Source organism: Opisthocomus hoazin, chromosome 4, assembly GCF_030867145.1.
Source record: "Opisthocomus hoazin isolate bOpiHoa1 chromosome 4, bOpiHoa1.hap1, whole genome shotgun sequence".
Classification (NCBI taxonomy): Eukaryota; Metazoa; Chordata; class Aves; order Opisthocomiformes; family Opisthocomidae; genus Opisthocomus; species Opisthocomus hoazin.
In genome coordinates this window covers 18,103,990-18,118,168 of record NC_134417.1, presented here as the reverse complement: position 1 = coordinate 18,118,168, position 14,179 = coordinate 18,103,990, and the positions used below count along the sequence as shown (strand labels likewise).

Below are 14,179 nucleotides of genomic sequence, written 5' to 3'. Positions count from 1 at the left end.
CTCAAAGAAGCCTCTAAAATAATTTCCTCTCAAATTTTAAAAGCCAAAATACGTTTGTTAGATTATTTTTAATTTCCAGTACACAAGTGACAGCCAGTACATGCCATATTATGTAAGTGACTAACTCAAAAACTCCAAGCACTTAAATGACTACTACAATATCCAGGATCCAATTACCATACACAGGCAAAAACAACAGGCAAAACCAACAAACATCATTGAAGTGATCTCAAATGTGAGTTATGTCAACAAAAACACTGGTCATAGACAGGCCAGAAGTAACTAGCTATTTACGTTTTACAAAATATTTTGCAGATTTAAGAGATTAAATGTCCCATTAATGGCAACAACCAAGTACTTTTTTGTTCTATTTTGTTTCAAAAGGAAAAACACGAAGACAGCTGTTGGTATAGCTGCTCAGGGAAAGAGCTCTGTACCAGGACAAAAAAAAGACACTCTTTGGAAGATAATTCAAACAAAACTCTGTGCTGAAGCCCCAACAACACAAACATGACCGAAACCCATCCACCACGCTCCCCGTTAGCTCAGCTCCGCTCCAGCCTGTGCTAGGAACAGCCGTGCTTCAACACTGCTCTCAACATGAATTAAATGAGGTCAGAGCTCCCCAATAGCCTTGGACCAGAACCACCACCATGCATTTCACAGTATCTTGGAGCAAACCGGTTAAATAAAGTAGATGGCTCAAGATTAAAGACAAAGCAATAGGGAGAAATGAGGGTGTCATGGGAAGGAATTCATTAGAGATGTAGGAGTGGAAAGGCAAGGCTTTGAGATACGTTATCAGTTCAGTGAGGTTTCATTGCAGCAAAGAGACTCCCAGCAGATAAACCTCATAAGCAGTATTTCAAATGCTCAATCTGGGGTGTAAGAGAAAGTCTAAGAGCACATTCTCCTTATCATGAGCGAATAAAGAGAGATCCCTCTACTCTGATGAAATGTAAACTCAAAGAATCCTGAACTTGAGGTTCTGCAGCACACTCCCGTGCTCAGTCCACGCCTGACCACAGAACTAAAGGGAGGTTCCTACAATGCTGCTGAGAGTCCTCCTCAAAACTGACCAAGGATGTGAAGGATTTGAAGTTATTTTAATGGATGAAAAGTAGGGCAAACTTCCGGGAAAGGGAATATCTTGGAGGAAGTGAAAAAGGGCAGCGATACGACAGCACTGCAGGGATTTAGGCAGATGGCAGATTGCATAATTAAGCTTAAAGTTAATTAAACAGTCATTCAAAGAAGAAAAACAATGCAGACCTACATCTACATGCACAGACTCAGCCAAAATGTAAATCCTATGCAAATGTCCCGAACTGAGTGGATGATGTATTGAAATTCAGCTGCCAGAACTAGCTCCCATGCCCACCAGACTCCACCAATTGACCCATTACGATGGGCCACCAGGGCCCAGCCATGGCATAAATCTGAGCTGTAACTTTCCACTGTCAAGACAAATCAAAACAAAACGAGAAGACAGTGCTTAAAGTGACAGCCTGTCCACACAGCTCTTGAATGTGGTTTCAGAAGTGATTCAAAGCAACCGGTCCCTCTAGCAACAGCCCAGCCGATTACCAGCAACCCCGTACTACGTAACACAGCTCCGTCTGTGCCAGCCAGCAGCCTGTCTACCAGTGCAACTGTGTGTGTGCACCAGGACATGGTCCGGCTGGGAGCCATCTGTGCACCCGGGAACAAATCTGGAGACCTCTCTAGCCCTGCCTCTTTGGAGAAGGTGACTGTCTAAACATTTTTGGCAGAAAGTCTACCAAAACCTGCACAGAAGAGTTGAACACCCAAGAGAAAAAAAGCACAAAGTGAATTCTTGCTACATGGGGAACAAGCTGGCTGTGGAAAGGCAGCCTGCTCCCCAGCTGGTGACTCCCGGGTGGGGAAACACAGGCTGTCATGGTTTGTGAGTGAGTTCACAGGGCCACGAGCTGCTTCTGGACGTGACCATGCCACCGTAGCTGATTGTAAAAATTCAGACATTCAGCATTCTTACGAAATGCCACTGATGAAGAAACATCCCCTCTTAGAGACGGGGGTAGCAAAAAAAAATTATGTGGCATGACCATGGACACCCAGGAAAGTTAGGAGCAGAGACAGACGTTCATTTCCCGACCCACAGAAATGAGGTGGAAAGCACATGTTGCCACTGCTCTTTTGCTTTAAGCTGCACATATGTATTTCAAACTCTCGTGCTGCACGCCCCTAGATTTCAATATGGAACTAGGGACAATGAAAATGTTCTTGCTGACCTTGGCTTTCTGAAAGGGCCTATGCTTTGAAAAACTGAAAGGAAGAAAAATGCACAATGGGTTCTTTCTGCTGTGGAAACTGCTCCTGACCGCCAAGATCATGTGCCCACGACACCATGCTTCCTCTTCCAAAACACTTCCAAGCATCTTGATGCCTGCAGGAACTCAGTAATTGCATTTTATTCAATTCCTCAGCAGGGTTTGTGTTGTAGGAATACTACCTGAGTCCAAGAGCCAAAGATACCATTCCAGGCTCTGAACTAAGGGCTGGTGACAAAACTCATTTAGTAGCAATAGACTAAAAGTTTATCAAAATAGTTACTGTGCTCCAGCTGTGTGCAGCAGCACAGCGGCGTTGTCAGGGAGGGGATACAGCTCTTCTGGTTTTCAGGACTCTCTGTGAACCTGCTCCACCCTGCTCATGACCTCCTAACTACCTACTCCGCCTGATGACTGCACTCCTCCAGGCTTCCACTCCTGCCTCGGGATGTGGGTCAGGGCTGCTTCCACTGCCCCCTCGTCATTCCATCCTCCACATCACTTTTTGCTCTTTGTTTTATCCAGCAACTACGCTGTGAAAAGCCCTCAACACTTCAAGGAAAACATTTTAAAACATAATATTGTGGAAATTCTCTCTTTGATTTCTCTGGGCTTCAGTAGCGCAAGGGAAGCAAGTTGCTCGAAGATCAGAGGAAGTCAAGAGGCTTTGAAAGGCAAAATATCTGACGGGAGGTTCTAACGCACTAGAAGACGACATTAAAGCTGAAGAAATGAAAGAACTGCTTTCAGATTCATGCATATCCCGAGGTTACCAAATGTGCTGCAGAATAAGACAACTTGCTGATGAACCATTCCCCATACTGCTCATTCAGTGCAGTAGGTACGTAATTCACAACCCTCGGCACCCTTAGTAATGGGGGGGGAAATGCCTAAAAACATACAAACTGAACAAAACCACATTATTGCTGCAGGCTTGTATCTGTAGAGAGCCTGAAATATTCTCCAAGGCATGACCTGCCCCATACATCTGTAGGCTGCAGCTGCTGGTGTTGACATTTTCCTTCAGCACCCTGGAAATCTTTATTTTTGTCACAGAAGACATTATTTTACGCAACAGATCCCAACATTTTGTTTTCCACCCTGCCCCAGCCAAGTTTCAATGCTCCGTGGCTTGGATTTCCCCACAAGAGGGAGTTGGGGACGTGCAGCCCACAGTGTGCCACGGAGCTGGTGGCAGGGCGCAGGGGTGGGAGGCCAAGGGGTGCCCACCAGCACAGGGACAGGGAGGCAGGAGCCAAGGCTGCAGAGCGGGGCAGCGCTGACAGCCCTGCAGCAGCTATGGCCTGCAGAGGAATCACAATTAGCCACTGCAGGTAGCTGCAAAGCATCCATCCCACCTACCTGGGTACCCACGGTGGAGGAGACACTCCCGACATTATCTGCACAACAGGCCAGAGCTGACTGGGGTGCGCAGGCTGGCTGACCTCATGGACAGCAGAGGACAGAGGGCTTTTTCATCTTAATTCCTGCATGAACTACAGCATATTTTGGGGGTAGAATTTGTTATCAGGGCTCTTGAGCATGCCAGTAACAGCCTACACACCACAAGCCTTGGTAAAACTGTTCCAATGGTCATTTACCCTCACTGCTGCATCGTGCTGTATTTCTAGCCTGGATTTGTTTAGCCTTATATGCATTACATCATAATCTGCTCAACTGAGTAGCCTATTACTGAACATCTGTTCCCCATGTAGGCAATTTACTGAAAGCTCCCTTCCCCCAAGCACCTCTTTGATAAGTAAAGCAGGGTTCCTCAAATCATTCACTCACGATCCCAGCGTTTTAATCTTCCTTGTGGCTGTCCTCTGAGTATTCATCAATTCATCACCATCCGCCCCAAACAGAGGGCATCACCACAGGATACAATACACCAGAAGCTGCTGCTGCTGCCGTGCCAGACACACGCAGTCCATACTCCATCTTCCAATTCCCATGCTCATACATTACCCTTTTGGCTATGTTTCACAGGAGGGGGATGTTCAGCTGATTAATCCATCAAAAGCTCAAAACTTTTTTCCAAGCTGTTGCTTCCCACTCTGAGTTGCTTGTACTGCTAGCATGGCTCTACACCGGCCCAATAAACAGGTTTTGTTTTGCCTGCTCCCAGTCCACCAAATGATCCAGACGGCTGCCAGTAACTGCCCCCATTACTCAATACTCCCTGCTGTCTCTAAGTCATCCAAAGCTACTTGCAATGCTACTTGTATGTTTTCTTCCTGATGACTGACAAAAGTATTAAACAGCACAGGGTCAGAACACGACACTGCAGGAACCAGACACACCTGTTGGTAGCAATTCTCTATTGCTGCATTTAATTAGTTCAGCTAAGTGGCTTTTAAACCATTACACACGCACTGCGATTTTATTATGCTAACACACTCGCATCCATACTCCCACACCTTTATCATCAAACTCCTAATCTCACAAGAAACTGACACTGAGGGAGCTCAATAGAACCCTTGTCGCATAAATTGATGACAAGTCACATTAAAGAAAAGTTTCAAAACTAATTAAAAAATTAATTCAGTTCTTCCATTAGCTGATTATTTTCCTGGGACCAACATCACACTGACAAGCATAGTTACCTGAGCTACATAACAGGGGCCTAACCTCCGACACCAGAGCTAAAGAGAAGAAAAAAACATAGTTTGAAAAAAAAAAAACCAACCACCAATAGCAGGTTAACAGCAATGAGTGTTTCCACTGATGAACATTTTCACATCAGCACTAGCAGGCGAGGGAAGCTACTGCATGGAGATTCAAGCTTTGCTGCCCAGTGCGGGGGCTCCTGCTGCAGAACTGGCTCCACTGCACCCCGGTGTGCTCAGGGCTCTGGTAAAGGGCATGGAAGACAGTTATTTGATCACATACAAAACCCACAGTCCCTGCAAGGGCAGGATCTCATCTCCCCAAGAGAGGATACATCAGATATTAACTCACATACTATAGCTGATGTTAGCCAAAAACATTAGTTGCACAAGATTCAGGAATGCAACACTTTTTTTCCTATCAAAAGCCAGAGAGAAATTTATGTTTGTGATGACGTTGCTAAACCATTAGAGAAAGGAGCATTCTATTTTTCATGTGTTTCTCAGATGGGGCCATACAGTAAATCCAGTCTTCCCTCCTCTCCCATATCTTCTCACTATGATTAACGTCACCTAAGGAACATTACATTGGACCTGGCAAGATTAGCTACATTTTAAAGATTTCCACAGCAACCAACATTCTCCATTTATTGAGCTGATTCTGTGGCCTTTACTAGATCACTGGCTCATATTTACTGGTGCCAGATAGGGAGATAACAGCATTCTTAAGTACTGAATTTCACCACATAAGAACTGAAAAACTCACCGCTAAAAAGCAGCATTCTCTTAAATTTGCCTCACAGGAAGGGAAAAGCAGAAGCTGTGGTTCTTCCTCCAAAGGTCCCCCAGAGAAACAAATGCAAACACAAAATTCACTGCAGTGTATGATGGAAAAGACAAAACCCCTAAGATTTCGCCATCTTGTTACGGCTGGTATTTCTTGACCAGCTGTGCCCATTAAACACGCAGGAGAGCCATTCCAGGACATTTCCTTCGCGTATCCCAAACCTCCTAAACATCAGGGTGGCAGCCACAAACACACCACCACCATCCAACAGCAACAATTGTTTTTAAAGCTGTGATGCTAAACACCAGCCTGCTTGCCAGCGACACTCCTTCGTGGAAGCTGCCCAAGTCGGTTAAGCATCACAGGCTGGGCATATAAATGCCAAGTGCCAGACAGATGATAAATCAGAAAGGACGGTGGAAATCTTACGCCGTTTCAGATGAGGCATGTTGTTACCCAAGAATTGTCTGTTTCTACTCAGGGGGCATGCTGACCCTGACAGATGGGCAAGATACCTCTACCACATCATAAACCCCTGAAGCTTTTAGTGAGAGGAGCCTCAAGAGGGCACCTAGCGAGGCCGGTGTGGGTGTTCTTCCCAAGGAAGGTGTCTGCAGATACAGACTGAGGTTATATACCCAGCCCTGCAAAATCTGAACCTTTTCCATAGCAATCAGCCTTCACCCAAGCTTTCAGCACCAATAAAGCCACCTCCCTCCCAGGTACTCTAGCTCCCGAGATCCTCTGAAATCAGGCGTGGCTGGGAGATGGTGTTCCCAAAGACCATACTGCACCCCATGTTTGGAGGACAGTTCTCTTCTGCAGATGTCGATTTTTTAGGCTTTCCAGCAGACTCAGGAATGTGCTATCAAACAGCAATGTTCCCTCAAAAACAGGCCGAGACAAGCACATGCTCAAAAGCAACTGAAACTGTGCTGTCCCAAATAAAATACGGAGCTTGGTCTAAACTACTTACTGATAAAGCCATGCATCACAAATATTTAAGATGAAGTTCCACTTAGCAGCCATGCAAATCCCAACTACCAGCATGTGACAGACAGATGACGCAGGAGGAGTCAGTACTTCTGTCCTCAAGGAAAAGGGGGGGCTTAAGCCCTTTTATGACAGAAACATCAGTCAGTCTGAAAAGAGATTTTGATGACTAACTCTAGATTGAAGTGGGAAAACTCTTAGAGCCTTTGATCAAAAGGAGAAAACAACTCAGAGGACTTATAAAAAACCTTCTGTTAAGGAAGTTTAACCAAATTTTAGCACCCAAAGAACCTAGAGGATTGGAGATTTAGGGAAAAATACCAGCAGGGAAATTGTATTAGATGAAAAACTACAAGCATCACAATTTAAAGTGGTATGTTAGGATTATTTTCTGTCTCATTGGGGTTTGTTTGAGAAGAAACTTCAGAACAAGAGGCTTTACAGCAATTCTCCTTGCAGAGATTATAGCTGCACAGAAAGAAGTAACAATCTGTGGAATGCACCTATATGCAGCTTTGTCTTCCCAAATCCAAGAGCACCGACACCACAGAGCGAATCCAACGTGCAGTTTCATGACTATGCCACATGTTTCAGACACGGGACAACGGAGTTTTGTTCACACTCAGCTCTCTCAACTGCCAAGTTTCCAACATTCAGGAAAAGCAGTCACTATATGGAACACCAGAAGAGACCGCCGTGGACCTAATCATCTGCTATGAAATAATTCCTATCCCCCAAGCCTCATCTTGCGGTATTACAGTACAGAACGACAACCCTCAGTGCTTCTCACAGACAACAAGACACCAGCAGCAGTGAGCTCCAGGGCCCAGGGACGCTTGCTTGGGGCTCCACAAACCGCTCCGCTTTCCCCCACGGCCACAGGAACTGCTGCACCACTGGAAGGACATTAACAAGGACCAGCCCCTCGCTGCCCACAGCCTGCCCCACAGCACTCAGAAGGGTTTCTCAGCCGTCCACGTTTGCCTTCAATTTTAGTACTGTCAGTTTTAAGGTCATCGCAAACCTGACCGCAGCTAATCCTGAGCTGAAGAGCTGCTAAACAGAGGACAATGAAATGAAGCAATATAAAGAGCGATGCTTGACTTTGAGATTAGCTCAAAGAGCCTTTTGGAAAGCCTACAACAGCCTGAACAGAGTTAATTTGTGAGGAAATGTCACCACCGAAACGATGATATGGCTCACCGCTATGACAGCAGCAATTCTTGCCATCACAGTTTCATAAGCCTTTATTTAAACTGATCAAACCAGACACCTGCCTATGAAAAGTAATATGACTTATATCAGCATCAAGAGAGAAAGACAAGCTTTGAAGTGAGAAAATATTAATCTGGGACTTGATGTGTGAGTTCTTATACCTAAGCGCTTGCATGCTGTAAAACCTTCATTTCACTTAAACAAGAGTGCTAAAGTATACTCAAATTGAACAGCAGAAAAGACATTTCTCTGAATCAAATTACATTTTTCCCCCCTATTTCTTTCCTCCCCAAGAAACTGTTTTCATGTCCCTGCAAGTGTTCTGAAGAGTAACCAGTCTCAGCTATGCAGGAGCGTGGCTGGGAGGCATGTGAGGGAAAGAGGAGGAAGCGTGTCACTCCTAAGCAAATAATTTTCCAATAATCTTCTCCACAGTGTGAGTTTTCCACCTGGGCAGTCAAACATGAGGGTCAAAATTTTCTGCTCCAGGTCTTTACACTAAACAAACAACCGGTTTTCAAAGGGTTTGTGAAACCCCACTCCCAGAGCAAGAGGGAACTGTGGGTGCTTGCTTTTGAAAGCCAGGTTATTTTTATTTTAGACTAAAATCCATGTACACACTTCTTTTCATGGCTACAAACTGTAAGCCCTTCAGACTCTTCACCTCTGTTAGCTGCTCTTCCCTACTCTCCAAAAGCTAAAGGGTAAAAGGTAGCAAAGTCTATTATGACATCCTAGCATAACAAACAGTGTTACGGTGAGGCATCCAAAAAACACCCTCCTAAAAATCAAGTTCATCAACAAATTTTAGCATAATCTGCATGGGTTAAATCTCTAACTATGATCTGTCTTGCAAGAACTCATGAAAGTTTACCAACTTTAGCACATAATCTACTGTCACAGCCTCAAAAACACCGCAAACCCTGCAAAAAGCATATTACTCGCCACTCTTGAAGTGATAGGGCAGTTTTGTAAGACTGATTTAGTTAAACACTTACTTGATTTCCAATCCAGGAGTTGTGATAGGCCTGAGGCCCGTCTTACCCAGCTGAGAAATCGATCTCTTTTCTACTTGTTACAGAGAATTTAATACGGTGACATTTATGAGTAGCAGTAGCTCATAAGATCAGGCTATCCAAGTATTTCACCATAAATATCATTCAGAGGAAGTTTTAACCCATTACACTGCATGATCAGATTTAAACTACGTGACTTCAGTTGCTTGTTGATGCTGCGGTCTGGGCTTGTTTTTTCAATAAAGAATTTTATTTATCTCTATAAGTGGGCTTTTTGTCTTGAACATTGCATTTATGAGACACATTCACTTTACTACTGCAAGATGTGGTCTCTCTGTTACTAACAGCAAAATTTACAAGAACCAACACTCAGTATCAGGAATTAGACATTACACAGGCATCTCAGCCCCTGAGTATTAGATGGACTTGGAACTTCCACAAAGGCAAACCAGCACTCCAGATCCAAACAGGCAACGAACACAGAGGAAAGCATCACTCTGCCCTGAGTTAGACTAGAGCCAGCAGTCTTATTAACTTGGACTCTACACCACAGAAATCGGGCTCTCCTAGTCTTGAGCTGATCCTGGAAGCAGCGCACCCACATTCAGAGAGCCTAGGCCAGGGGATTAGGTCCTGCCAGCACCAAGCTGGCTCCATATGAAGTCATTTGCACATGCCGGATGGCTTACTTGTAAACCAGGGCAAAGCCACCCACAGGTAACTAAGGGCTGACTAACTCGGACAGAGTCGAACAGGCTCACGTTAACTCACTCACGACTAAAACACCACATTCAATTCCGCAGTAATTGTAGCAAATGGACCAAACAGCTCATTAGTGTGAACTCACCTTGGACTTGACCTGGAGACAAGTGACTGTTTTTCCTGGCATTTACTGCCAGCACATCCTCACTAAACTGCTCAGTCAGCAAGTGTCCAGCTGCTGTATCTGTATTGGTAGGACATCTGCCTCGTTTCTTATGCTTCTTCCTCCACGTGTCCTCCTCGTCCCTTTCATCAGAACCAGACGACTTCTGCAGAGCTGCACGGTGTCTCAGGCTGTTCGATACTCTCACAACCAGGGCATCATTCATATTTAACAAGTCAGTCACAGCTCCACGTTGATGTACACAGTAGTCTTCCTCCACCTCCAACTCTCCTTCTGGGCTAACGATGGCATTTTTTTTATGAGGACATCTGTTCAGTGCAGTCTGGGGTTTATCGTTCTCAAATCCTCCAGGCACGGGCTGCTCCAGGTGAGATGTTCTGACCGGTGAATAGCTGTGCACATTCAACCCATTCCTGGCTGTGTTCTCCTTCACTGGGCCTCTCCTCAGAGGCAGGTCCAGATCTGAGCCGGGGTCATTGGAAGCGCTCTCTCCTAGCTGCATCTTCTGCGCAATGTGATTTAAATAGGACTGGAATCGGCCGCTGTGGTGCTTTTGCACAAGCCTCGCATAAGCGTTCTTCTGGGGAGCAGCAGGCTTGCTCACACCCTCTTTGGCACCTTGGACAGAAGCAGTACTTCTCACATACCCCGGCTGATCCATAGTGCAGTAAAAGGCCCAGACTTCAAAGAGTTATAAATAGACACAGGGGAAAAAAGGGTTATTTTCTTGAAACAAAGTGTCAAATAACGGATCACACTACAAGACAGAAAAATGTACTAAATGTGCATGTATTGACCTTTACAGAAATTCTGGGTTGGTGAGCCACTCCACCAAGGGAAGGGGTTTCGTGATGTACTCAACATCTGCCCTATACTGAATCCCCATCAGCGACCCAGGAGTGACCACGGCCCGTAATCCATACCTGACCACACACCACACGGAAGAGGGATTTCTGTCCCGAGGCTGACACCCCATATGTAAAGAATTCCCTTAATCCGCTCTTCCTTGCCTTTGAAAAAGCCAGGTAAATTAAGGCAGTAACTGACAGACCGTATCAGATGCATCAGTTTAGCCGTTATCAGAAGTGAAATCTTGTCATGTCCAGCTCATAGTCTTCAAGAATAACTGCATCCTTACTGAAGAGCTTCAGCGTTGCAGTAAAAAGCACATATTGCCGGTTCCCTCTCCCCCACAGTGCCTGACACTTCTGGATTATATAGGACATTTGCTTCAAATACCAAGACCAACCATTTCAGCTTGTCTTTCTAGCCGTAAACTCACTCCCAGTGCAGCTGACACACAATAAATTCCCTAGCACTACTCATTGTCTTGCAAGAGCTCATAGCTCTTAGTGATTGAGACATGCTGGCTGCCACTCCACCCAGCGCCAGCTGCTGTAGACGGTGTTATGCCTCCACCTTTGCGCCACAAGTGTGCAACTTAAGTAGATCAAGCATCTTTCAATCCTGTTGCAGCTGCTTTAGCTTTTATGTTTTCAGAGCAAAACAATCTAGTAAATTGTCTTCAGCTACCCTTAAGGTAAATTATAGGTAAGAACTGGACATAGCAACAATTTTTGCTGTATGTAACAAAGAGGAAAATAAAAATATATGGATAATGCAGCCCAGGACAACTGCTGTCTTCTGCGGGTTTTCATGAAAATGTCTGTTTTTCCTTCAAGACATGTTTGAAGCTGAACAGCTGAACTTCACCGAGCTGGTATGTTGAGAACTTCAGGGCTCACTGTCACCTCTTCCATGCCAGAACTGAGGGGCACTGGACTCTGAGCTAAAATAAGGTCACTGTCCATTAAACCTCTCTCTTCGCTTCTCTAAACACTGAGGTGTTGGCAGAATAGAACACAGAGCTTGGCAGAAGACCAATTTATATTCCCTTCCCTACTACCACCAGGCTTGGGATTTTTCTTCGCCCTTACCCAGCCCTCTTCTCCCTTTTGCTGCAGCTGCACAGAGGATCAGCACCCAGGCACCCTCCTCCGTGCACACGCTGCCTGGGAACAGGGCATCATCCGGCAGGGACCACAGACTGCCGCGCTGCCTCCTCCTCAGCGTGCCAGCTCTGACCCTTTCGGAGAAACAACGTGTGTTGCAGTGAGATTTACTTAAGTAATTGAGCACGGATGTGAACAGGCTTCACAATACAAAGCAAAAATTAAAAATCCCTGAACAAATAGGAAAAATTCTTTGTGTGGTTTGTGATTCTTGTTCCTAAGATTTTCCATTGGTGCTGGCCAATAGCTAAACTCTTCAAGTAGACTGACCTGCTACAGCGCTATTACAAAACCCTCACTCGGGTAGGTCTACAGCGAGCTTTAACGTCACCTTCTCCCGCTGCCAATTCAATAGAAGGAGATAACATTTGTACAAGCCAGCGAGACTGCTCTCCAAACACCGGTTCCGGGACGCGGCGGTTTGCCATCTTTATTTACAAGCAGAGAATAAACACTCGCCCCTCACCTCCGCGGTAATCCCTGCAACTTTAATCACGTTAATCAGCAGTCAGCAAGGGGAGCACGGACAGAGAACAGGGACCCACGAGCCCCCACGCACCGCAGTTGCGTTATCAGCTTCCCGCGGGCAGCCGGGCACCGACAGCCGCCGTGGAGCAGCGCCCGGCTGCCGGTACCACCGCCCTGCCCGCTCCGGGACGGGGGAAACGCCGGGACAGGCGGCCGCGCCGAGGACCGGGGCCGGCTCAGCCGGGCCCCGGGTTAAAGCGGCCCCCGTTACCCTACGCCCCCCGGGGCGCCCCAGCCAACGCACCGCGGCGAAGGCAGGGACACCCGACCGGCAGCGGGGCCGCACGGCCCCTCCCGCGCCCCCGGGGCCGCCCGCGCCGCAGACCCCGCCCGCGACCCCCCTCGGGAACGCAGCCCGGGCCGCCGCCGCCCTTCTGCGGGGCCCGAGGCAGGAGCGACCGCGACCCCCCCCCCCCGTCAACTGCCGCGGGGCTGACAGGGCCCGGGGGCTGACAGGGCCCGAGAACCACCGGGACCGACCGGGGAGACGCTCCCTCCTCCGGTGAGCGGCCCGTGGAGGGGGCACCGCACCGCGCCCAGCCCAGCCCAGCCCAGCCCAGCCCAGCCCAGCCCAGCCCAGCCCAGCCCAGCCCAGCCCCGCCACTCACCGGCCGAGCCGCTCCCCCCGCCGAGCCGCTCCGCGCCGTTTAAATGTCCCGACGCCCCCACCGTCCGCTTCCGGGTCAGAGGCGGCCTACGGGCCGCGGCAGGGCCCAGAAGACCTCACCCGCGAAGCGCTCGCTGCGCTCCCTGACAGGGCAGCGCCGGCCTGCCGCACCCCCAGGCCGGGGCAGGAACCCCGGGCGGCCTCTAGTGACACCGGGCCTGGGCAGGGACCTCGAGAAGGGCTCTGGGAGGGAGGCGGCGTGGGGAGGCCCTTGGGTTTCCGCAGCCTGCCCGGGGACCGGGAGACCGCAGGCAGGGCTGAGGCTGGGCCTGTGCCCGCCCTGCCCTGCTCGGTCGCAGCGGGTGGGGGTGGGAGACCGCTAGGCCGGGGCTGCTCCCGGGGGAGGCCGGGCCGCAGGACAGACGTGGAGCTGGTGGAGCGGGGCCAGGGGAGGCCACGGCGATGATCCGAGGGCTGGAGCACCTCCGCTGTGAGGACAGGCTGGGAGAGCTGGGGCTGCTCGGCCTGGGGAAGAGAGGGCTGCGGGGAGACCTTAGAGCAGCTGCCAGTGCCTGGAGGGGCTGCGAGAGAGCTGGAGAGGGGCTGTGACAAGGGCATCAAGTGACAGGACAAGGGGTGATGGCTTCAAACACAAAGAGGGGAGATTTAGATCAGATACAAGAAAGAAATTCTTCACACTGAGGGTGGTGAGGCGCTGGCACAGGCTTCCCAGAGAAGCTGTGGCTGGCCCCTGCCTGGCAGCGTTCAAGGCCAGGCTGGACGGGGCTCTGAACATCCTGCTCTCTGGAAGGGTCCCTGCCCACGGCAGGGGGGGGGTGGAACGAGATGGTCTGTGAGGTCCCTTCCAAACCAAACGGCTCTGTGATTCTGTGATCTGATGGGGTGCCCGCAGCACCCTGCCGGGAGGTGGGAGATGGAAGGTGCTGTCACGGCAGCAGGGAGCCAACCCAGACTGTCCCCAGCCTGCGGGGTTTGCAGGCACCTGGGTCGCTGGGGTTTGCAGACCACCCCTTCCAGCCAGGGCCAGCTGAGGCCTGTGTGATGGGCTGGTCCGGTTCGCTGCCAGCACTCCTGCTTCACCCAAGGTTTCTAGCCAGACAGGTGAAAAAAGCACAGTTTAGCTGATGTAATATTGTAAAGAGCTGAGACTGGTTTTGTGCCGTTGGGAACCCTCAGAGCTTTGCAGGCACCTG

At 48.7% G+C, this 14,179-nt stretch overlaps 1 protein-coding gene across 1 annotated transcript in view; it reads right to left on the bottom strand.

Moving 5' to 3' along the window:
• Positions 1-13,030, bottom strand: part of DIS3L2 (DIS3 like 3'-5' exoribonuclease 2) — a 200,706-nt gene extending 187,676 nt beyond the window's left edge. Inside the window, exons 1-2 of the mRNA XM_075418170.1 lie at positions 12,967-13,030; positions 9,780-10,499 (exon numbers count right to left, since the gene is read on the bottom strand). Of these exons, the coding sequence (XP_075274285.1) occupies positions 9,780-10,479 (700 nt within the window). The 5' untranslated portion in view covers positions 10,480-10,499; positions 12,967-13,030. The remainder of the gene's footprint in view (positions 1-9,779; positions 10,500-12,966) is intronic.
• Between the last annotated feature and the right edge of the window lie 1,149 nt (positions 13,031-14,179).